This window comes from Populus alba, chromosome 9 (genome assembly GCF_005239225.2).
Source record: "Populus alba chromosome 9, ASM523922v2, whole genome shotgun sequence".
NCBI classification, from domain to species: Eukaryota; Viridiplantae; Streptophyta; class Magnoliopsida; order Malpighiales; family Salicaceae; genus Populus; species Populus alba.
The window spans coordinates 12,384,443-12,406,004 of NC_133292.1; the positions used below are offsets into that span (position 1 = coordinate 12,384,443).

A 21,562-nucleotide genomic window follows, 5' to 3' on the forward strand; every position below is an offset into this window, starting at 1 on the left:
GGGATGCCCCACCACAAAGGCAGCCATTTTGGAAATTTTTTACGTCCACGTCAAATATCTAATCAACGAAAAGAAAACTTTATTTTGATCGTTTGTTTTATGAAAACTAATTTTTTAAAAATATTTTTTAAAATTATAAAAATTATAAAAATATTATATTATAGGCTGATTATATCAAATTTAATTCATAAATTTTTTATTGTTATATATTTTATTTTGATTTTTTTTAATTTTATTTCTAAAAATTTCATTTAATTTGATTTTTATATTAATTTTAATATGATTATTATTTGATATTTAAAAAAAAAAATTAAATTCTTTAAAAATTTCTGTCTCTAGACAATGAGGCCTGAAGACAAACAAATGTTGTGAAGAAAGTATAGCAATCAAAAGTTCTATCTGGATACCCCACCACAGAGATTTTGGAATATTTTATTGTTTCTACAAGTCAGGTTCCCTTTTCCACAAGGTATGTTTTCTCATTGGAAGATTTACTCTTTGAAAATGAACATAAAGCGTGTTAGTTTTCTACTTCACAAGCGTTTTTAAAGCTTTTTGAATTCTTTTTTTCTTTAAATTCTTTTTTTTATATATATATTTTAATCGTTTTGAAACAGCAGCGTTTCCAAACAAGCCCTCGCCGTCTTTACTCAAAAGGGATGTTTAACAACTATGCTTGAAAGAAAGCAGAGGACAAAACCATGCATACAATTTCTTCTTTCAAGATTCTTTTCCTTTTTTTATTACATGCGAGTAATTCGTAGAAGATCATACACTGTCAAACACTCAAGACTTTCCTTGACCTCAAGTAACTGAACACCTTTTCTACGTAGATGAGAGCTGCATGCATGTGATTTCAAGGAACAGTATTAAGCTAAGATTTCAGCAAAGTGGGGAAACTTGCTCAAAGCAGTAGCGTTCACAACAGGGGTTGAAAAGGCTTTCATACCTCTTTGAAAAACTGCAGTGCCGCTTCATCGAGAACACATGCTCGCGCCGGTTAAGGGGGAGGCGACTGTGAGAAAAATGGATTTTCGAGTTGTTGGTTATTGAGTTAGGCTTGGTTCACCTATAATAAATGAGTCTGGTCCAAGTTATTAGAGAAGTTACTAAAATAAATAACCGTTTTCTCTAATTATATAGAAAGGGACATAATCCATATGGAATAACAACTTTTTTATTATTGAAAGAACAGAGTTTTTTTTTTTTTTTTATATTTACACTCTATATTAACTTGATAAGATTTATAAAGATGTTCGTACTGTGAAATATCACTTTGATTCTAGTAATTGAAATAATAATGAAGTAATTGATCCAAAAATAAAAAAATAAATTCTCGCAAGTAATTTTCCTTTACGATTCTATACGAGGAATAGTACTTCCTAACCAAAGGAAAACTTGTGCATGAATTTTAATGGGGAGAAAGCATCTAGAAGCCCGACATGAAGGCTGATAGAAATTTATTCAGCAACAGTGCCGAGAAAGAGAATTTTTCCAAAATGTAAATAACAGAACATATTGAAAAACATGGTTTGCATGCTTGCCTAGGTAAAAGATCCGCGTAGCTGCAGATCTCCAAGGTTTCCATCAATTTTGATACTGAACTAGTTCCTAGGCTAATATTGAAGACAGACATGAGAAGCTGTGCTAATATAGCTCTGACCTGTTTAACATCTATTTCTATACAATCTTGAGAATCCAGCAGAGAAAATATAGAACATGGTAACAGCAAATATTTCTACACAATCAGTAATGGTTTATAACTGGAAAATCAATTTCACCACATCCAAGATCTCACTCTATTGAAAATATCAAAGCCAAAAGGATGAATCAGATCATTTCAGTAATGGTTTATCACCGGAAATCAATTTAGCTATCCATGCAGGAAATGTAAAAATAAAAAATATCTTCATCCAAATATTATAATGATATATCTTTTACATAAAGAGTTCATAAAAATTTACCTGTGTTAGTATACACGGAATATTGTAGCATGCCAGTCTCGATTTACGACTCAAGTATCATTGTGAAATCATCCTCATCGTCTTCCTCATCAACAATGAGGTTAACTGATTTTTCAGGGACCCCATATTGGATGGCACCAGAGGTTATAAATTACTCAGATACAGGTTATAGCTAGTTTCAAGCCTGATATATATATGGTCTTTCGGTATTACTGCCTTAGAATTAGCACATGGTGGACCTCCTTTCTCTCACCTCATTCCTCCTTCAAAGTCTTTGATCATGAAGATAAAGAAGAGATTTGGGTGGTTCTTTGATTATCATGATTCATGAGAAGCACAGCAAAGATTTCAAGAACAAGAAGTTTTCTAATTAAAGAGTTCAAAGATATGGTGGCTTCCTGTCTCAATCAAGACCCTTCAAAGAGACCTTCTGCTGATCAGCTGTTAGAATATTCTTTTCTTCAAGAGCTGTGAAGGATTAGGCTTTTTGTTCAAGAAAGTTTTCAATGGGTTGCCTAATGTTGAAGAAAGATATGAAGAAGCAAAGGCTTTACATGATGGGACATCAAGCCAGATTACTGCTGGTACTGATACTGACTCAGTGGGTCCAAGAATGAAAACCAGAAGGATCAGTGGCTGGAAATTTAATGACGTGAATTCGAGCTTGACCCAGAATTCTGTATTGAGTCAAAAGATGATGCAGTTGTTAAATTTCTCTGTGTTGGAGGCGAAACCATAAAAAATCCAAGCACCAACGTGGGGTTCAGCCTTTCTGATGCAGTTGTGAAAACTCTAATCTCATTTAAAAAACATTTTATAATCAAATAATTTTTTAAATTACATTTTATAATTAATTTTTTTTAAAAGGTTTTCTAGGTCTAGGGAGTTTGACTTAAACCTCCTATATTCAACTTCATAATTTGCAACTGAACAAAAATATATATCATGCATGAATTATTCTATGAATTTATTTTTATCAACTGACAAGATTAATTCGCAATTTTCATCGAGTATATAATGGAGAACTACTATCTACACTGAATATCATGACAGATCTTTTTTTATATATATAAGAATAAAAATCTATTTTCTTTTATATTTTAAAATTATTTCCATATTATACGTCAAACTATCCGTGCCTAGAATACTTCGAGAAGTAATGAATTATGAGATTATTATTTTCTGACTATTACTATTTAAATCACAAGTACAGAAAAATACAAAGATTTTGATAATAATTTTTAAAATACAGTAAAATACAAGAAGATGGAATAAAAATACAAGTACAAAAATGCAACAAAGAGTGAGTTCTATTGCCTTTTACTATTTCCTCAACAAGAAAGGAAACAAAAATACAAAATATCTCTCCTGCAGACAAACGGGGAGGGCAAGCAACAAAAGTAAGCTGCTGCCATAATCCACAAAGAAGCTACCAATCAGTGAACTGATCAACTTTCAAATAGAAAAGCCACGCAGATTCAAAATACCAAACGTTCAGATTGATCATTTCAGTCCCATTGATACATACATTGAAAACCCCATCATAAACTAAAATCAAGAGAACAAAAATTGCAATTCGGTGAGTTCATCGTCTTCGCATCCCACTTCCAAGACCACGGAAACCACCTCCTCCGCGTCCACCCATAGCACCTGCAGCTGCTTCTCCCTGGGCGCTTTCAGACTGCAACATCAAATGTGATGGAATCAATCAGCTTAAGAACAGAAGTGCATGAATAGAGGCCCATGTTATTTTTTGCTCACAAAAAAAGGGGTTAATTTCAGCTTTAATTTAACTTGGCACAGGCTCGCATATAGGACGACAAAATCCATTATAATCTGATAGAAAATTAACACAAACATTTAAAACATTTTTTTCTCCAGACAAAGGTACCTTAATATGTGTATTATGTGGTAGCATATTTCACTAGCACGTTGGATAACATTTGAGAGTGACAAAGGTACCTTGATATGTACTATGGTGTAGCAAATCTCACTCGTACACTTAATAATTACAGTACACATGTTGGCTATTGCCAGGTGGGACAGCTTATTATACCAAGGAGCAAACCCCACAACCCGAGGATCTCAGGATAATATTTCGATGTTGTTTGGTATTGAGGTTGAACCTGTTTTTTAAAAAATTTCAAATTTTTTTTTTTATTAAAATTGAGTGCGGTTTGTACTTTTTGGATCGTTTTGATGTGCTGATATCAAAAATAATTTTTAAAAAATGAAAAAAAAAATTATTTGCATGCTTTTCAGCACGAAAAACTATTTGAAAAGCAATCGCTACCACACTTCCAAACACCCTCAATTCTAACCAACACAAGGCAGCATTAACATTACCTTGGGATTCTTTACTGTCTCGTCCACACTTAAGATCAGACAAGCAGCCTCAGTAGCAGCATTGATAGCATTGATCTGAGTCAAGGAGAATCACATAGGGTTCAACAAGCAGAAATGAAGGAAAAAAAAGGCAAATCAAATAAATGAAGATATAGACACCTTTACAACTGCCGGCTCCCAAACAAAGTTCGCAAAAGAATCTGCAATTCCACCGGTGTTGATATCCACTCCATATGGTGCACCCTCACCTGTTAAAAAAGTTTACTACTTTTAAATGACAAAAACTGTGAAGGAGAAAAAGATCTGCTACACAAAGCCATTGATATAAAGCCCTTTTGCTAGCAAGAAGGTAGTTTAGCACATCAAGCATGGCATGTTTCAAAAGGCAATTACAATAAGTAAAAATGAACACCTACCAGATGGAAGTGCATGTTTCTGTCTTAATTTGTTCAGCACATCAGTTGCATCGAACCCAGCATTATCACATAGTTGTCGTGGGATAACCTGCAGCAAGAATGTGGAATACCTTACTAAGTTTATAATCAAAGTCCATATTTCAATCTAAAGTGTTTAGCATAAATCATCACTAATGAAACAGCTCCAAGATCTCATTTTGTTAACCAGGGAGAGCGAGAGACTAGCTAGCTCTTGCACAAATTCAGCTTTAGGTGGGGCATTATAGAAATAAGGTTACATGAAATGCTCAAGAATGGAAGTTGAAATCATCAGGTACATTTTTCGAGTTCCTTAGTAATTGAGCACAGAATCCCAGATTGACCTCATTGGATAGGGAGAAAAAAATTATGGGAAAACATTAAGATGTGGATTTTCACCAATAAGACATGACAGGTAAAATTTATAACAGCATAATCTTCAAAGATTTTGATATAAACTATGACAAGCTCAAAAATAATTACCTGGTCAAGCAAGATCCATAAGATCACAATAATAGTGGTTATTTTCACAGTTTCTAAACCACATACATGAAGGCAGTCCATGCCACAATAAAACATATCACACAACTAGCTAATTACCTCGAGGGCTTTTGCATAAGAGTTGATAAACAGCTGAGACTTCCCAGCTATTGTGCGAGCATGCTGCCTCAAGTACCGGCTTATTTCCATCTGCCATGCAAATCACTGGTTTGGTCACTATTATCTAAAATGCGTTCAGATATAAATAATCATGATGACATGGTTAAGTGAATTTCAAGCGCATAACAGACAAATATACACACTGCACATATTTAACAGATGTTGATGGACAATCAACCTGTCAAAAAACATATGTGAAACCGCATTCTTTGAACTCCCTTCACCATTGTCAAAGGCAATAGATATAGTGCCATGTGGAACTGTTAGAATTATGAGATTTTGCCTTTAGATAGATAAGATTAAGATCAGTTTTTTAATATTTGAATTCTGTAACAGTTTATTTCCTTCAGGATTTGCAGCAGAAGCATTCTGCTTAGTCTAGGATTTCAATTCCAATAATCTCTCAAGTCTGTTGAGAGTTTTAATGCATTTCAAGTTCTATGTAAGCCTATATATAGGCATTTGAAGTTAATGAAAAATATTGATCTTTCTACTCAACTTTGTCATCTTAAATCTGTTTCTTTTTCTTTACGTAATCTGTATTGTTTAAAGTTTAACTTATTTCCATCAGTGGTATCAGAGCATATTGATCCTACGGGATGTGGGGCAAACAAATTTTCTTTCTTTTGAGTGATAACAATAAGAGAAGGTGAGGCAAACACAGAGAGGGTGAGCGAAACACTTGAGAGTTATTTTCTTTCTGTTTTTTGTCAATGACTTCTTCAAATAATATTGTATCTGCAATTCCAATATTTAGTGGAGAACTCTATCATATTTGGGCTGTCAAAATGAGATTTTATCTAAGATCTCATGGCTTATGGAATGTTGTGGCAACCGATTCTGATCCTCCACCATTGAATGCAAATCCTACAATTGCTCAAATGAAAGCACATGAAGAAGAAAAACTCAAGAAGGACAAAGCCATTACTTGTCTTCATTATGGTCTTGCAGATCATATTTTCACAAAAATAATGAATCTGGAAACACCAAAACAGGTATGGGATAAGCTTCAAGTTGAATTTGAAGGCAGCAGCAGAGTCAAAGCAGTTAAACTTCTTGCATTTAAGAGGGAATTTGAGTTGATGAAGATGAAAGACAATGAATCTGTCAAAGATTATTCTGGCAGATTAATGGATGTTGTAAATCAAATGAGGCTTCTTGGAAACACATTTGAAGATCATAAGGTAGTAGAAAAACTTATGATGTCTGTTCCTCAAAAATTTGAAGCTAAGATCTCAGCAATAGAAGAATCTTGCGATCTGCAAAGTCTGACTATTGCTGAGTTAATTAGCAAACTTCATATTCAGGAGCAAAGAGTTCATATGAGAGATGATGAGGCAGTTGAAGGAGCTTTCCAAGCAAACAACAGGGAAAGGAGTGCTGGTAATCTACCAAGAAACAAACCTATCAAGTATGCTAAAAGAAAATCAAGTATACCTTCAAAAAGACAGACTTTCTCACCATGTTCTTATTGCAGAAGAACTAACCATACTGAGAAAGATTGCTGGTTTAAGGGGAAACCTTCTCTTCAATGTTTATTCTGTAATAATCTCGGTCACAGTGAGAAATATTGCAGAATCAAGAAGAGACAACCTCAGCAACAAATTCAACAACAAGCAAATGTATCTGAAGAAAGCAAAGATGAGGAAGAGCATTTGTTTATGGCAACACAAGCTAGCAATACCTCTGAACTGAATACATGGCTTATAGACAGTGGCTGCACAAGTCACATGTCTAAATTTCTGTCAATTTTCTCCTCTGTTGACAAATCAGTTCAACCGAAGATTAAGCTGGGAAATGGAGATATTGTGCAAGCTAAGGGGAAAGGAACTATTGCAGTAAGCACAAATAGAGGTATTAAAACCATCACAAATGTTCTTTACATTCCTGAACTAGATCAAAATCTCCTTAGTGTTGCACAAATGCTCAAGAATGGTTATGAAGTCTCTTTTAAAGAGAAATTTTGCTTTATCACTGATACACATAATTCAGAGATAGCAAAAATCAAAATGGATGGTAATAGCTTCTATTTGAAGCTTGATGCTGTTAATGGACATGTGTTTAGTGCAAAGATTGATGAAAGCATTCTTTGGCACAAAAGATTCGGTCATTACAATCTTAATGCATTAAAGTTGTTGTATGATACTGGAATGGTAGAAAACATGTCTGCAATTCATGTTACTGCTCATACATGTGGAAGTTGTGAACTGGGAAACAACATCGACAACCATTTCCTAAAGGTATATCCAAAAGAGCAACACATATGCTGGAGCTGGTTCACTCAGAATGACTTGGGTTTATTTTCTGAAACACAAGTCACAAGCTCTATCTATGTTCAAAAACTTCAAAAGCATGGCTGAAACTCAAAGTGGTCAGAAGATCAAAGTGTTGAGAACTGATAATGGTGGAGAGTATATTTCGAAGGAGTTTAATGCCTTTTGTTTAGAAGCTGGGATTGTACACCAGCTGACGATTCCTTACTCTCCACAGCAGAATGGAGTTTCTGAAAGGAAAAATAGAACAGTGATGGAGATGTCCAGATGTATATTGTTTGAAAAGAAGTTGCCAAGGTTTCTATGGGCTGAAGGAGTAAATACTTCAGTATACTTGCTTAATAGACTTCCAACCAAGTTTGTTCAAAACAAAACACCATTGGAGGCATGGTCTGGAGTCCGGCCTACTGCCAAACATTTAAAAGTGTTTGGATCATTGTGCTATTTTCATGTTCCATCTACCAAAAGAGGAAAACTGGATGCTAGAGCAGAGAAAGGGATTCTTGTGGGATATGCATCAGAATCAAAAGGTTACAGAGTTTTCAATATGAATTCAGCCAAAATTCAGGTCAGCAGAGATGTGCAATTTGATGAAAATGCCTGCTGGAATTGGGACTTAAAAGGAGTTCAACAGACTATCACAATTGTACTTGAATCACCAGTACAAAGTAGTGATGTTGAAGATCAACAAGCCATTGAAACAACTTCAGATACAACAGTACTTAAGGTTAGACAATTGTCTGATGTGTATGAAAGATGTAACCTTGTACATGCTGAGCCTACAAATTACTCTAAAGCTGCAGGAGATCCAGCTTGGATTGAAGCAATGAAATCAGAAATTGATTCCATTGAAAGAAATGGGACTTGGAGATTGACTGAACTTCCTGGAGATAAAAAGGAAATTGGAGTGAAGTGGGTTTTCAGAACCAAATTCAATCCAGATGGTTCAATCTTCAAACACAAGGCTCGATTGGTTGTTAAAGGCTTTGCTCAAGTTGCTGGAGTGGATTATGGAGACACTTTCGCACCAGTAGCTAGGCATGACACAATAAGACTCCTACTTGCTCTTGCGGGACAAAAAGGATGGAAAGTATATCATTTAGATGTGAAGTATGCTTTTCTAAATGGAATACTACTTGAAGAAATTTATGTTCAGCAACCAGAAGGCTTTGTTGTTGTTGGTGATGAACACAAAGTTTACAAGCTACACAAAGCTCTTTATGGTTTGAAGCAAGCACCAAGGGTTTGGTACAACAGAATTGATACTCATTTGATTTAACTAGGATTCAAAAGAAGTGAAAATGAAGCTACACTATATCTGAAACAAGATGAAGATGGTTTGCAGCTGGTGATATCACTCTATGTAGACGACATGCTAGTTACTGGAAGCAATGCAAAGTTACTGGAAGAGTTCAAAACTGAAATGCAAGATGTTTTTGAAATGTCTGATCTTGGCATTATGAACTACTTTCTTGGAATGGAAATACATCAATGTAGTTCGGGTATTTTTGTTTCACAAAGGAAATATGTTGTTGATATACTCAAGAAGTTCAAACTTGAGTCATGCAAAGAAGTAGCAACTCCTTTAGCACAAAATGAGAAAGTTTCAAAGAATGATGGTGAGAAACTTGAAGATCCCTCTGGATTTAAAAGCCTGGTGGGCAGTTTACTATACTTGACAGCAACTAGACCTGACTTAATGTTTCCAGCTGGTTTGTTGTCAAGGTTTATGAGCTCACCTAGCAATATTCACATGGGAATTGCTAAAAGGGTGTTGAAGTACATCAGAGGAACGACTGATCTTGGCATTTGGTACTTGAAGACATGAGGAGTAAAACTAATTGGTTATGCAGATAGTGACTGGGCAAGGAGTGTTGATGACATGAAGAGCACCTCTGGGTATGTTTTTAATATTGGTTCAGGTGCAATCTGTTGGAATGCAAAGAAGCAGGAGGTGGTGGCACAATCAACAGCTGAAGCAGAGTATATCTCCATGACAGCTGCTGCAAATCAAGCAATTTGGTTGAACAAATTACTTGCTGATTTGGGTTAAGAACAAAGCTCACAAACTGAGCTTCATTGTGACAATAAATCTGCCATTGCTATTGCTCTAAATTCGGTTCAACATGGCAGAACCAAGCACATCAATGTGAAGTTTCATTCTATAAGAGAAGCTGAGAAGAACAAGCTTATAAAGCTACACTACTGTCCAACAGATGTTCAACTTGCTGATATAATGACTAAAGCTCTTCCTAGATCAAGACTGGAATTTCTAAGGATGAAACTTGGTTTGTCTAAGGCAAGTCTCAAGGAGGAGTGTTAGAATTATGAGATTTTGCCTTTAGATAGATAAGATTAAGATCAGTTTTTTAATATTTGAATTCTGTAACAGTTTATTTCCTTTAGGATTTGCAGCAGAAGCATTCTACTTAGTCTAGGATTTCAATTCCAATAATCTCTCAAGTTTGTTGAGAGTTTTAATGCATTTCAAGTTCTATGTAAGCCTATATATAGGCATTTGAAGTTAATGAAAAATATTGATCTTTCTACTCAACTCTGCCATCTTAAATTTGTTTCTTTTTCTTTACGTAAACTGTATTGTTTAAAGTTTAACTTATTTCCATTAGGAACTACCTGAAAAATGGAAATTTATAAATCACCTATTGAATGATTATCATAAAAGCAAGGCAGCAAAAAGAGCCTCCATAAAAGCATATAGGCATGACAATCACCTACAGAACATGACAGAATCTTCCCCTCTGGAAACCTATCAAACTGTAAAGCATAGAACTACCAGTGAATATATTTATTTTATATAAGGAATGGAACCAAGAGGGGGCTAGACATTATGGATCATGGTTCTACCAGTTACGAGTAACAATATTGATTTTATTTTTACTTTCTTCACCATTAATAGAAGTCATAACAATATCCCATCCCAAATGCCAAGCAAACTATAATTTTTACAAAAAAAAAAATTTATTTTTTGTTAGCGGTCCAATTGGCAGCTCATTCCAGGCCTGACTAGCTTTTTAGTTTTTAGAGAAAAAAAGATTGATTATTTTTCCCACATTATTGTGATTATTTTTTGTTGTTTATATATTTAATTTCTCGTTTGTTGGGTTTTATGAAAAATTCTTGATTATAACAATTCACTTTCTCTCTTTCCTGATTTTTTTTTTTTTGTCTTTGTTATATCTTAATTTGCTTTAATTAACATGCACATTTACCGAATAAATAAAACATATATACTCGGTAAAAGACCCCAATCGCGGGTTTATGGGATCAAATCTCATGGTATTTTGTGTTTTTTTTAATCCCATTTCAGACAGATTAAGAATACTGATCGATGTTTGTAAAGATCAATCATTTTTTCAATTTATTTTTTTAATTATAATTTGTCAAATTTTTTTTATTTATTTATTTTGATCTTTATTCTTTTAGTTTTTAATTTTTTTCATTGGCTCTTTTATAAAAAAAATTATAAGTTTTTAATTTTATTTTTCCATCAAAGTTTATGGTGTGTTATTATTTTTTTAAAAAAAAGTGATTCCCATTCTTTTATTTTTTTTGTTGGAGGTATTTTTCTTTTAAATTTAACCCTCCATTCAAAAACTTTTAATTGCCCTTTAATTTATTTTTTATATTGATTTTCATCATCATTCTTTTAATTATCATTTTTTATTTTAGATCATTTTGTGTTGTTAATTTTTACGACCCCCTATTTTATTCTTTAACGTTTAATTTGCTAGAGATTATGCTTCATCATTTTTTCATCCATGATGCTTCTAGTTTAATAACTCGGGTTACATATTTGAAAAGTTGATGTTGGTTGATATATTTTTTTACTTATTTTTTTTTTTCAATTCCATCATTCAGCATTAGTGTTTTTTTTTTTTTTTTTAGAACTTGTTCTATTGATTTCTTTGATTTTTTTTCTATAAAATTATCTCGATCTCGTGACCTGAGTTATGAATTTTGCGTCACACTATGAGTTGACTCGCCCCTTATTATTTATTTCATTATCATTCAGCATTAATGTTTTTTTTTTTCTTCTAAGAATTGACTTTGTTGTTTTCTTTGATTTTTTTTATATAGAATTATTTCGATATCATAACCTAAGCTATGAGTTTTGCGGCACACCACGGGTTAACTCGCCTCTTATTATCTATATTACATATTTATCAAAATATCTTTGGTTAAATTAGATTTTTATCCTTTTTTTATCTAATTTTGCACCTCCATGAATTTTTTCACATGGTTTCATGTTTTTTTTTGAAGAATTGTTTGTTTGTAGTTGTTGCATATTCTTTTATCATCTAATTAAATTTAAACCAACTTAAAAGAATGAACATAACTTTAACTTCAACAGGACCATCCGGCCACCATAGGGTATTTGCCACAGCAGAAACAGAGGAGAGCTTGGGACTTTTACCCATAATTAGCCTACAAGACAATAATCCCAGCCTTCGACTCCATTAGCAACAATCTGAGGAGGGACTCTAAAAAACCAGTTTCCATTTTGCTTCAGTGGATGACCCAGAAACTCAAGCATTCAAAGATGTCCCTTCTAGGCACACCAAGGTCACTCCATTTCTTCTTGTGATTTGCTATATTTTCCCGAGGTGAGAAGAGAAATAATAAGATTAAGGAGAACGTGAGCAAGATTTATATAGAAGAAAAAACAGTGACAACAATGGCTTAAAGCATTTTCGCAAAAACAAATACTGAAACAAATGGTCTTAAGTTTATCCAAGAACATTAGGAAAAAAGAAAAAGGAAAAACTTGCAGAGTCGAGACACGTTTCGTATTGATGGATCACCAAGTCTTGAAAGGGACCAAAGATTCGACATCTGATGATGATAGAGCTTGATCAACTTGAAAACTGCTGCAAGTAATTGATGTAGAAGCATCATCCCTCGCACTGATTACTTCAGCCGTGATGCTCTCAGATTCTTCGTTATTTTGTTGAACGTCCTTCTTTTGTGACAATTGAATGATCCTCTCTAACTCTGATGTGACTTGTTTCATTGTCGGTCGCTTTTTTCCGTTCAAATTCAAGCATCTCATTGCAATATTAGCTACACCGATGACATCCTCCTTGGGGCAGTGCTCCTTAATTTGAGCATCAACAATATCAAAAATTCTGTTCTCTTCCATCAAAAGAACAAAATGTGCAGCCAAGTTTTTGCGCTCTTGTGACTTGTTTGTAAGAATTGCTTTTTGTCTAGTTAAGAGCTCAGCAAGAACTACTCCAAAACTATAGACATCACTCTTATCTGTATACTGACTGGACCAAAAGTATTCTGGGTCCAAGTAACCATAGGTGCCTTGCACATTAGTCGTCAAATGAGTTTGATCAACGGAGAGTGATCTTGAAGTCCCGAAATCGGCAATCTTTGCTCGATACTTGTGATCTAAGAGTATGTTGGTGGACTTTATATCGCGATGATAAATTGGAATGGAAGCTGCTGAGTGAAGATAGGAAAGTGCTCCGGCAGTTTCAGCAGCAATCTGTAATCTCATTTCCCATGATAAAGGGAACTCCTCATTTTGGCGATGGAGATACTCGTAAAGAGTTCCATTAGGAATAAATTCATAAACTAAAAGAGGAACTTCTGCCTCCAAACAACAACCAAGTAGCCTGACTATATTTCTTTGGTTGATTTGTGAAAGAATACAGACCTCGTTGATGAATCCTTCAAGGTTTTCTTCACTCACCATTGTGGACCTTTTGACAGCAACAATTAGTCCATCTGCTAGCATCCCTTTGTACACGGTACCTTGGCCACCTTGACCAAGTATCCTGTTCACATTGAAACCATCTGTGGCAGTTTCCAACTCCTCTGAGCGAAATACTTTGGTTTTGGAAATACCTTGATCACTTGAGGATAATTGTTGCTGTAACAAGAGACCACCATTCTGTCTGAAAAACTTCTGTTTCAGTTCGATGCTCTTCCTTTTCTCAATGATTTTGTACAGCCACCAACCACCAATGAGCAGTAACAACACTCCAACAACTCCACCAACAACTGCATTTCTCAGGGAAAAAAAAACACTAATAATAATTTCATGCATTTTCGCAAAACAAATACCGCATTAATAAAAAAAAATAATAAGAAACATCATAAGCAATAACTTATAATTTTGATATAGGTTATACCATGTTCCTAAACATTTTAATATTTAATAAGATAAATAGCTCAATCTAACCCAACTGTTCAATATGTCACTATATAAAAAAGTATATTTTCATCAATTATAAAAAATCTATAAGTTATAATATAATAGATATGAATATCTATACATATTATACGTTTGAGTCATTAATCATTATTATATTGCAAAAAAAAATGTTAATCAATAAGCAATTTTGAAAATTTCTTATTCCTTTAAAGTTTTAAAAAATTTAAATTTGTTTTAAAAAATTAATTTTTTATATTTCATGAAATTTTCAAGAAAGACAGATAATCCACTTTTTGAGCATCTTCGAAAAGGTTTTGTCATAGCTTTTCAAGAAAAAATAATTATTCCTTCAAAATTTTGAAGAATTTAATTTTTTTAAAAAAAATTATCATAAGATTTTCAAGAAAGACAAACGTGGTAAACTTTTTTTTTTTAATCCTATATTAGAATAACTTGTTCTTAAATATTGACTTTGAGTGGCATATGCAACAAATTAAGCAGTAGCGAGGGACGTGCCATCACTTTACAAATATTTTCAAATAAAACTCTACGATTGAAAATTTTAATATTTTGAACATTTTTTTAAAAATAAAAAATAAACTAGTTTTTCGATTAGTCTAATTTTGTAAGTGAACTATATATTAGTACGGTTCTTTTGTTTTGAACCCAAAAGTAAATGTTTTGGATTAATAAATTACGTATAGGATAGTTGAAAAACAAGGAACACCTGCCACTGCCACGTATTGAAGTGGATGCACATTAATTACCAGAAATAATAATTGTGATGATCCCAAACCCACCGCAACCTCTTTTGCCATCGCCGCTCATGCCAAGCGGACATTTACATTCGTAATCCCCAATGGTGTTGTGGCATTTACCATGACATGTGTATTTCTTGGGATCCTTGCACTCATCAATATCTGCAAACATAACAAATTATGAGTTTACCTTAATTCAATACAATTTAATTAGTCTACGAATTTAGAAGTTGTTTTGTTTCATCAATATCTGAGAAGAGGAATGAGCAATCTTTTAATTTCAATTACGTAACTACTGAAGGCATCTGTCGCTTTACCTTGGCACCCTTGTTCAAGATATGGGTTTCCTCCGAATCCTTTTTTGCATGCGCAACGATATCCTTGACCATTATCAGAGTAATAGCAATTTGTATTGATGCCACAAGCATATGAACTCTTATTGGCCTGAGCCTCTTCGCATGTCTCGTTTTGAGCTACCCATTCGATCACAACATTTGATGTATCCAAATCCTCAAGTTTTGGAGTTCGAGAGAGTGGCCAATCCGACAGGTCAAGGGAGTCTTTGTCCTCAAGGAAAGCAAAGCTACAAGGGTTAAATTTGGAAACATCCTTGAGGTTGCGACGGCTCTGAATGGTAATATTCAGAGACTTGAGACCCTTGGGAATCGAGGTCTGGCAGCATCCAGAACCCAAGCAGGGATTCTCCTTTGACATGGTAACATTTCCAGTGCATAAAGAGAGACAACCAACCCCGGATGTCCCCTCCTCGTTGGTCACCATGGAAGTTGTATCACAACCAACTGCTGTGAACACATTTCGAGAGTCTGAAAATGTGTAGGTTGGTCCAAGTTTAATAGACGACATTAAAATCTCCATCTGCAATGACCCTGACTTGTCATAGCAAAAGAACATTATAGAAATGCTTACAGTGACTGTGCCATTCAGCAATGATATATTGCGAGCAGGTATGCCCTCTTCTAACCACAGTTCATCAGTAGAAGTGCAATTTAGAAAGAAGTTTGCATTCATGGCACATCTTTGTTCCCCAATCCCAAACGGGTAAGGAACAATAACATCCCCACACCTTTCTTGGCAGCCATCTCTCACATCTGGATTTGCTGTTGCTCCTGTTACTGCAGCCACTAGTACCAACATCATCAGCAAAAACACCCTCCTCTTCTGAAGTATCATTTTCTAGACACCACCACCCAACTTAATATATGTATACAAAGAAGCTCCTTCTCCAAACCAACTCTCTCCCACTAATTTTGAATTGTGCAGCTTCACTAATTTTCCTGGTAGACAATATATAGCAAAGAAAGACTGACAGAAAACACTTTCCTGAACATTATATTTTTATGTTTTTAAGACATATTTAACTTTTTTTTAATATTTTTTATACGATAAAAAAATAGTTAGCCATGCCACTGAACTAGTGCTCCCTAGGAAATGAAGCAGCCATGGCCATGGCCTTGAAATGATGGACGAAGCAGATCATGATTTTTTCCTCCATAATCCCATTTTCGCTCCAATCTTTTAAATTCATTAAGGTTAACAATGTAGAAGAATAGTTGAACAATTTCACAAATATTCTAAAAAAAATCAAGGCATTGCTATAAAGTGTTAGGCAAATTTGGAGTTCTTTTAGAATAAGGTGTTGTTTTTTAAAGGGTTTTTTTTACTTAAAAATATATTAAAATATTTTTTTAATTTTTTAAAAATTATTTTTAATATTAATATATTAAATTATCTAAAACATAAAAACAATTATTTTTTAAAAAAATATTTTTATAACACAAAAACAGCTGAAAATTCAAATCATAAAATTGAGACAAAAATTGCATCACGTGTAACACTGCAGGGCCCAAGTATACAGAATAAGTGATAGGGCTTCTAGCCCAGGATACATCTTGTGAAGGGCATGCAGTTCCCTAATTATTTGAACTAATAATTGATCCAACCGAAGAACTGTACAGCTGAACAGCTGAGTTGAAATGAAGGCTAGGAATCAAAACCTTTTGAGCAGGAAAGACAAGAAAGGATGCATTATCAAGAAACTTTTCTTTAGAAAAAGGGAGGCAACGCACCATCAAATGTTTCCTTTTGGGGGGCACAAGTGGGTGCCGTTTCAAAGAAAGCAATCACCAATTTTTCTTTAGAAAAAGCGACGGAAAGGAAAGCATTAAAGCATCTTTTTCTGTGAATAGAGTTCATCAATGGCTACCAGTTCAAAAGCTATACCCACTTTGCATTGAACTAACACCCAATTCAAAAGCTATTATTTCAAAGCATTTCTCCCTTGTCATCAATGGCTACCAAAGAGAAAACATGCTGAGGTAGCCCTTTCATTCGCTGCCGAGGAGATGGTTCATAGCAAGTGGGATTTTAATCTTTTGTTTTTTTTTTTTTTTTTTATCATTGAGGGAAAGATAAAGACAATTGAGCTTTCATGATCAATCTTTATTTATTTTTATCTGTCTTTAAAAAAAAAAAAAAAACATATATCCACCTTCATGTCCTCTATATCATTTTTTTTATAAAAAAACCCCATATATACAGACATGTCATTATCTTACTTCAAAAGCAATTTATTTCTTAAAATTCTGTTATCCCGTTTCTAAGAAAATTTATATCTTTTTTTTTTTTTTTTACCGGCTTTTCTTCTTTTACAGTATTTATTTTATGCCTTAATCAATAGTTTTTTTTTTTTTTTTATCCATTGAGGAATAATACAATTTAAAAAGGTAACAAAGAGTCCTTACTTGAATCTCGCTTTTGAAAGAACAGTTTGACTCTGGATGAACCTTTTACCCATAGTTTTTAAACCTGAGTTGGTCCAAAACTTGGGTTTCGGATTTTTTCATGCTATGTCCTCGCATGCAATTTCTCGAACCAAAATAAGAAACGATTGGACCCTTTTTACAGGTGTGTGTTCTCATTTTACAGGTCAAAGTTTTCATTACGAGTTAATTTGATTATATTATAATATTATTTTAAAATTAAAAAAAAATTAAAATAATATCATATTAATTTTTTATTTTTAAATTTAAATTAAGTTTTGTTCATATCATCAATTGATAATCTAAGTTTATTAAGTCATATAAGATTAACTCTTATCTAATTCAATATTATGAATCAGTTTTCAGGTGAACTTATCATGAAAAGTTGAGTTTAATAATAGTGGTAATGATTAATTTAAAAACCCAATATCTCATAATTTATTTTAAATTAGATTTATAATTAAATGAGTTAAAATATGTTAATCTGATCAAACATATAAATCCTCCTATTACAAGGGTGGATTATAAACAGAGAAAAACTAATGCTCTTCGAGATCTATATAATATTCATGTGAAAAAGCTAATGCCTTGTGAAGGGCATGCAGTTTCCTAATTATTTGAACTAATAATTGATCCCTATCTCCAAGCACAGGCCCAGCAGTTTTACCACATTCTTGTGGTTGACCTGTGAAACAACGCAGATTAAACCAGTGACTGTGCCATTCAGCAATGATATATTGCGAGCAGGCATGTCCTCTCGAAACCACAGTTCATCAGTGGAACTGCAATTTAGAAAGAAGTTTTCATTCATGGCACATCTTTGTTCCCCAATCCCGAACGGGTAAGGAACAATAACATCCCCACACCTTTCTCGGCAGCCATCTCTCACATCTGGATTGGCTGTTGCTCCTGTTACTGCAGCCACTAGCAGCAACATCATCAGCAAAAACACCCTCCTCTTCTGAAGTATCATTTTCTATACAACTTAATATATGTATACAAAGAAGCTCCTTCTCCAAACCAACTCTCTCCCGCTAATTTTTAATTGTGCAGCTTCATTTCCTGGTAGACAATATATAGCAAAGAGAGACTGACAGAAAACACTTTCCTGAACATTATATTTTTATGTTTTTAAGACATATTTAACTTCTTTTTTAATATTTTTTATACGATAAAAAAATAGTTAGCCATGCCACTGAACTAGTGCTCCCTAGAGGTGGTCACGCATTCTGCCAAGTGTCCATTTGGTTTTTTTGTTTTAAAGTGTTTTAAAAAAAAAAAAAATTCTAAAATAATTTTTTTTAATTGCAAAGTAATTTAAAAAACATATGTTAACACACTGCTAAATGTGAAGTGAATCACTGGCACCAAAATTACTAAATGATATCTTTAATTATCTCAGCATCTTTAATTATCTCAGGAATGGTACTCTTCTTTCTGTGATGCTCTTACTCCGACCTCTCAACTTCTTCGTCTGTGGTCCCAATTCTTTTGGAAAATTCTGTCTTTATTGTATTATTTTTTTTAATCCTATTGGAAAATATCCCATCTAAATCATTAGTCAATGAGGCCTGAAGACAAAAACAAATGTTGCGGAGAAACAGACAATGAGAAGAAAAGTCCCTCAGAATACTGTACTATCGGGATACCCCACCACAAAGGCAGCCATTTTGGAATATTTTTACGTCCACGTCAAATATCTAATCAATGAAGCCTTGCGAGCCCTTTCTTCGATCTTTCTTTGATAGCAATCCAAAATTAATCCAAATGCGATGTATTTAGATTTCTATTCTTTCAAGTACTGAAAATATCCCATCCGAAGTCATGAGTCATCCGAAGTCATTACATATAAAATCTATTCAACAAAAATATATATTTTGCATGGTTGTTTAAGTGCGTAATAACATCAGGTAAAATATTATCAAGAATAAAATTGGGATTACGATCAAATTCTGCAAATGTTATGTCATCAAGCGATTTCTTTCTAATTTTTTGAATAAAACACAATTAAAAATAAAAATTGATTTTTTTTAACTGAATCGGACCTGATAAGAACAAAACTGAAATTACAATTAAATTCTGCATCACCAAGCGATCTCCTTCTAATTTTTTATATAAAACATAATTAAAAAAATTGTATTTTTTTACTAGATCGTACCCGGTTCAATGCATTTAGTTTTGGACTGAACCCGGTCCAATCGGAAACACTCCACTGTTCATGTGAACAGTGGAGAGTCACACCCTACTATTACTATTCACGTGCACTCTCTACTGTTCACTTATGTAAATAGCAAAGAGTGCAACTTTACACTTAATAAAAACACAACAAAAAAACATGAAAAAATTACTTGTACAAAACCTGCGGTGAAATATCATATTTTTATGGGTCTCATGTTCAAAACAAAAATGCTAAAGATAACCAAACATTATGTTATTGAGTTTCATGAAACACACAGAAGCTAACACAGAGCCCAACACTCAAGCATCTAGAAGCGCGACATGAAGGCTGATAGAAATCCATTCAGCAACAGTGCCGAGAAAGAGAATTTTTCCAAAATGTAAATAACAGAACATATTGAAAAACATGGTTTGCATACTTGCCTATGTAAATGATCCGCACAGCTGCAGGTCCCCAAGGTTTCCATCAATTTTGATACTGAACTAGTTCCTACGCTAATATTGAAGAGAGACTGGAGAAGCTGTGCTAATATAGCTCTGAGCTGTTTAACATCTATTTCTATACAATCTTGAGATTCCAGCAGAGAAAATATAGAACATGGTAACAGCAAACAAATTTATCACGGCATCCTCGTATAGATCGATTTATCAGTCCTCCGTCAGACCATCAGAGTTTGGCTGCACCAGCAAAAAAGATGAATCAGATCATTTCAGTAATGGTTTATCACTGGAAATCAATTCAGCTATCCATGCGGAAATGTAAAAATAAAAAGTATCTGCATTCAAATATTATAATAATAAATATATATTAAGGATTCATGGTTACTAATGTTAATATACACACGGACTATTCTGGCATGCCAGTCTCGATTTACGACTCAAGTATCATTGTGAAATCATCCTCATCGTCTTCCTCATCAACAATGAGGTTAACTGATTTTTCAGGGACCCCATATTGGATGGCACCAGAGGTTATAAATTACTCAGATACAGGTTATAGCTAGTTTCAAGTCTGATATATGGTCTTTCGGTATTACTGCCTTAGAATTAGCACATGGTGGACCTCCTTTCTCTCACCTCATTCCTCCTTCAAAGTCTTTGATCATGATGATAAAGAAGAGATTTGGGTGGTTCTTTGATTATCATGATTCATGAGAAGCACAGCAAAGATTTCAAGAACAAGAAGTTTACTGAAGAGTTCAAAGATATGGTGGCTTCCTGTCTCAATCATGACCCTTCAAAGAGACCTTCTGCTGATCAGCTGTTACAATATTCTTTCTTCAAGAACTGTGAAGGATTAGGCTTTTTGTTCAAGAAAGTTTTCAATGGGTTGCCTAATGTTGAAGAAAGAATATTCTTCAAATTAAAGATGATGAAGTTGTGAAAATTCTTTGTGTTGGAGGCGAAACCATCAAAAATCCAAACACCAACGTTGGGTTCAGCCTTTCTGATGCTGTATTCTATTTGAGCAGATGCCGTTACTTTATGCTTTTGTTAGAAGTCAATGATCATATGAACCACAGCAGTATTCACGTTTTCTGAGGTTAGTCTTCTTTCTTCTCCTTCCTTTTTTTTTTTTTTTTTTTTTATTATTATTATTAATATGACTATCCAAATCAGCTTGCATCATCATTAATCGTTTTAAATGTTTGTCTTGCTAAATCCATATGTTGTCCTTTGTAGTTTTTATATCTGACGCGATTTCACAGGATAATTTTCAAAACTAATTTTTATTTAATTATAAAAATAATTATTCTTAAGGGTTTCAAAGATTTAAATTCTAACAGAGAGAAAACATTTCTTAAGCTAAATTCCCGGCTAATTATTTATATTATTCTTTTGACAAAAAATATCTTTTGCTATTTATAACATCGTTTTAACAAAAAAAAAATCAAAGTAATTGAAATAAATATTCTTAAATGTATCTTAAATGTCTTTCAAACTCTTTTTTTTTTTGTTAATTTTTTTAATGGAAACATTTT

General features: G+C 33.7%; 2 protein-coding genes and 1 long non-coding RNA gene across 3 annotated transcripts; all 3 read right to left on the bottom strand.

The window, feature by feature from the left end:
• Positions 1-3,417: 3,417 nt before the first annotated feature.
• Positions 3,418-5,483, bottom strand: LOC118032405 (T-complex protein 1 subunit eta-like). The gene is made up of 5 exons (XM_035037113.2): positions 5,345-5,483; positions 4,727-4,814; positions 4,470-4,558; positions 4,311-4,385; positions 3,418-3,645 (listed from the first exon to the last, which is right to left on the bottom strand). Exons 1-5 carry the CDS (start codon positions 5,432-5,434, stop codon positions 3,550-3,552), a joined length of 438 nt encoding a protein of 145 aa, XP_034893004.1. The 5' UTR covers positions 5,435-5,483; the 3' UTR covers positions 3,418-3,549.
• Positions 5,484-12,323: 6,840 nt separating this feature from the next.
• On the bottom strand, positions 12,324-16,175 carry LOC118032403 (wall-associated receptor kinase-like 8). Its single transcript, XM_035037110.2, has 3 exons — positions 14,940-16,175; positions 14,632-14,784; positions 12,324-13,710 (listed from the first exon to the last, which is right to left on the bottom strand). The coding sequence occupies exons 1-3, from the start codon at positions 15,811-15,813 to the stop codon at positions 12,497-12,499; spliced, it is 2,241 nt and encodes a 746-aa protein (XP_034893001.1). The 5' UTR covers positions 15,814-16,175; the 3' UTR covers positions 12,324-12,496.
• A 3,765-nt stretch (positions 16,176-19,940) lies between these two features.
• Positions 19,941-21,148, bottom strand: LOC140955932 (uncharacterized). The gene is made up of 2 exons (XR_012170703.1): positions 20,658-21,148; positions 19,941-20,258 (listed from the first exon to the last, which is right to left on the bottom strand). It is a non-coding gene; the product is annotated as an uncharacterized lncRNA (long non-coding RNA).
• Between the last annotated feature and the right edge of the window lie 414 nt (positions 21,149-21,562).

Excerpts from the sequence above, each read along its gene's own strand:
- LOC118032405 (XM_035037113.2), bottom strand. The coding sequence starts at position 5,434 with ATGGAAATAAGCCGGTACTTGAGGCAGCATGCTCGCACAATAGCTGGG. Across the intron at positions 4,559-4,726 it reads GAAACATGCACTTCCATCTG|GTGAGGGTGCACCATATGGA; the intron begins GTAGGTGTTCAT and ends CTTTTTTAACAG. Across the intron at positions 3,646-4,310 it reads AGACAGTAAAGAATCCCAAG|TCTGAAAGCGCCCAGGGAGA; the intron begins GTAATGTTAATG and ends TTGATGTTGCAG.
- LOC118032403 (XM_035037110.2), bottom strand. The coding sequence starts at position 15,813 with ATGATACTTCAGAAGAGGAGGGTGTTTTTGCTGATGATGTTGGTACTA. Across the intron at positions 14,785-14,939 it reads TCTTGAACAAGGGTGCCAAG|ATATTGATGAGTGCAAGGAT; the intron begins GTAAAGCGACAG and ends TTATGTTTGCAG. Across the intron at positions 13,711-14,631 it reads CATCACAATTATTATTTCTG|TTGTTGGTGGAGTTGTTGGA; the intron begins GTAATTAATGTG and ends TGAGAAATGCAG.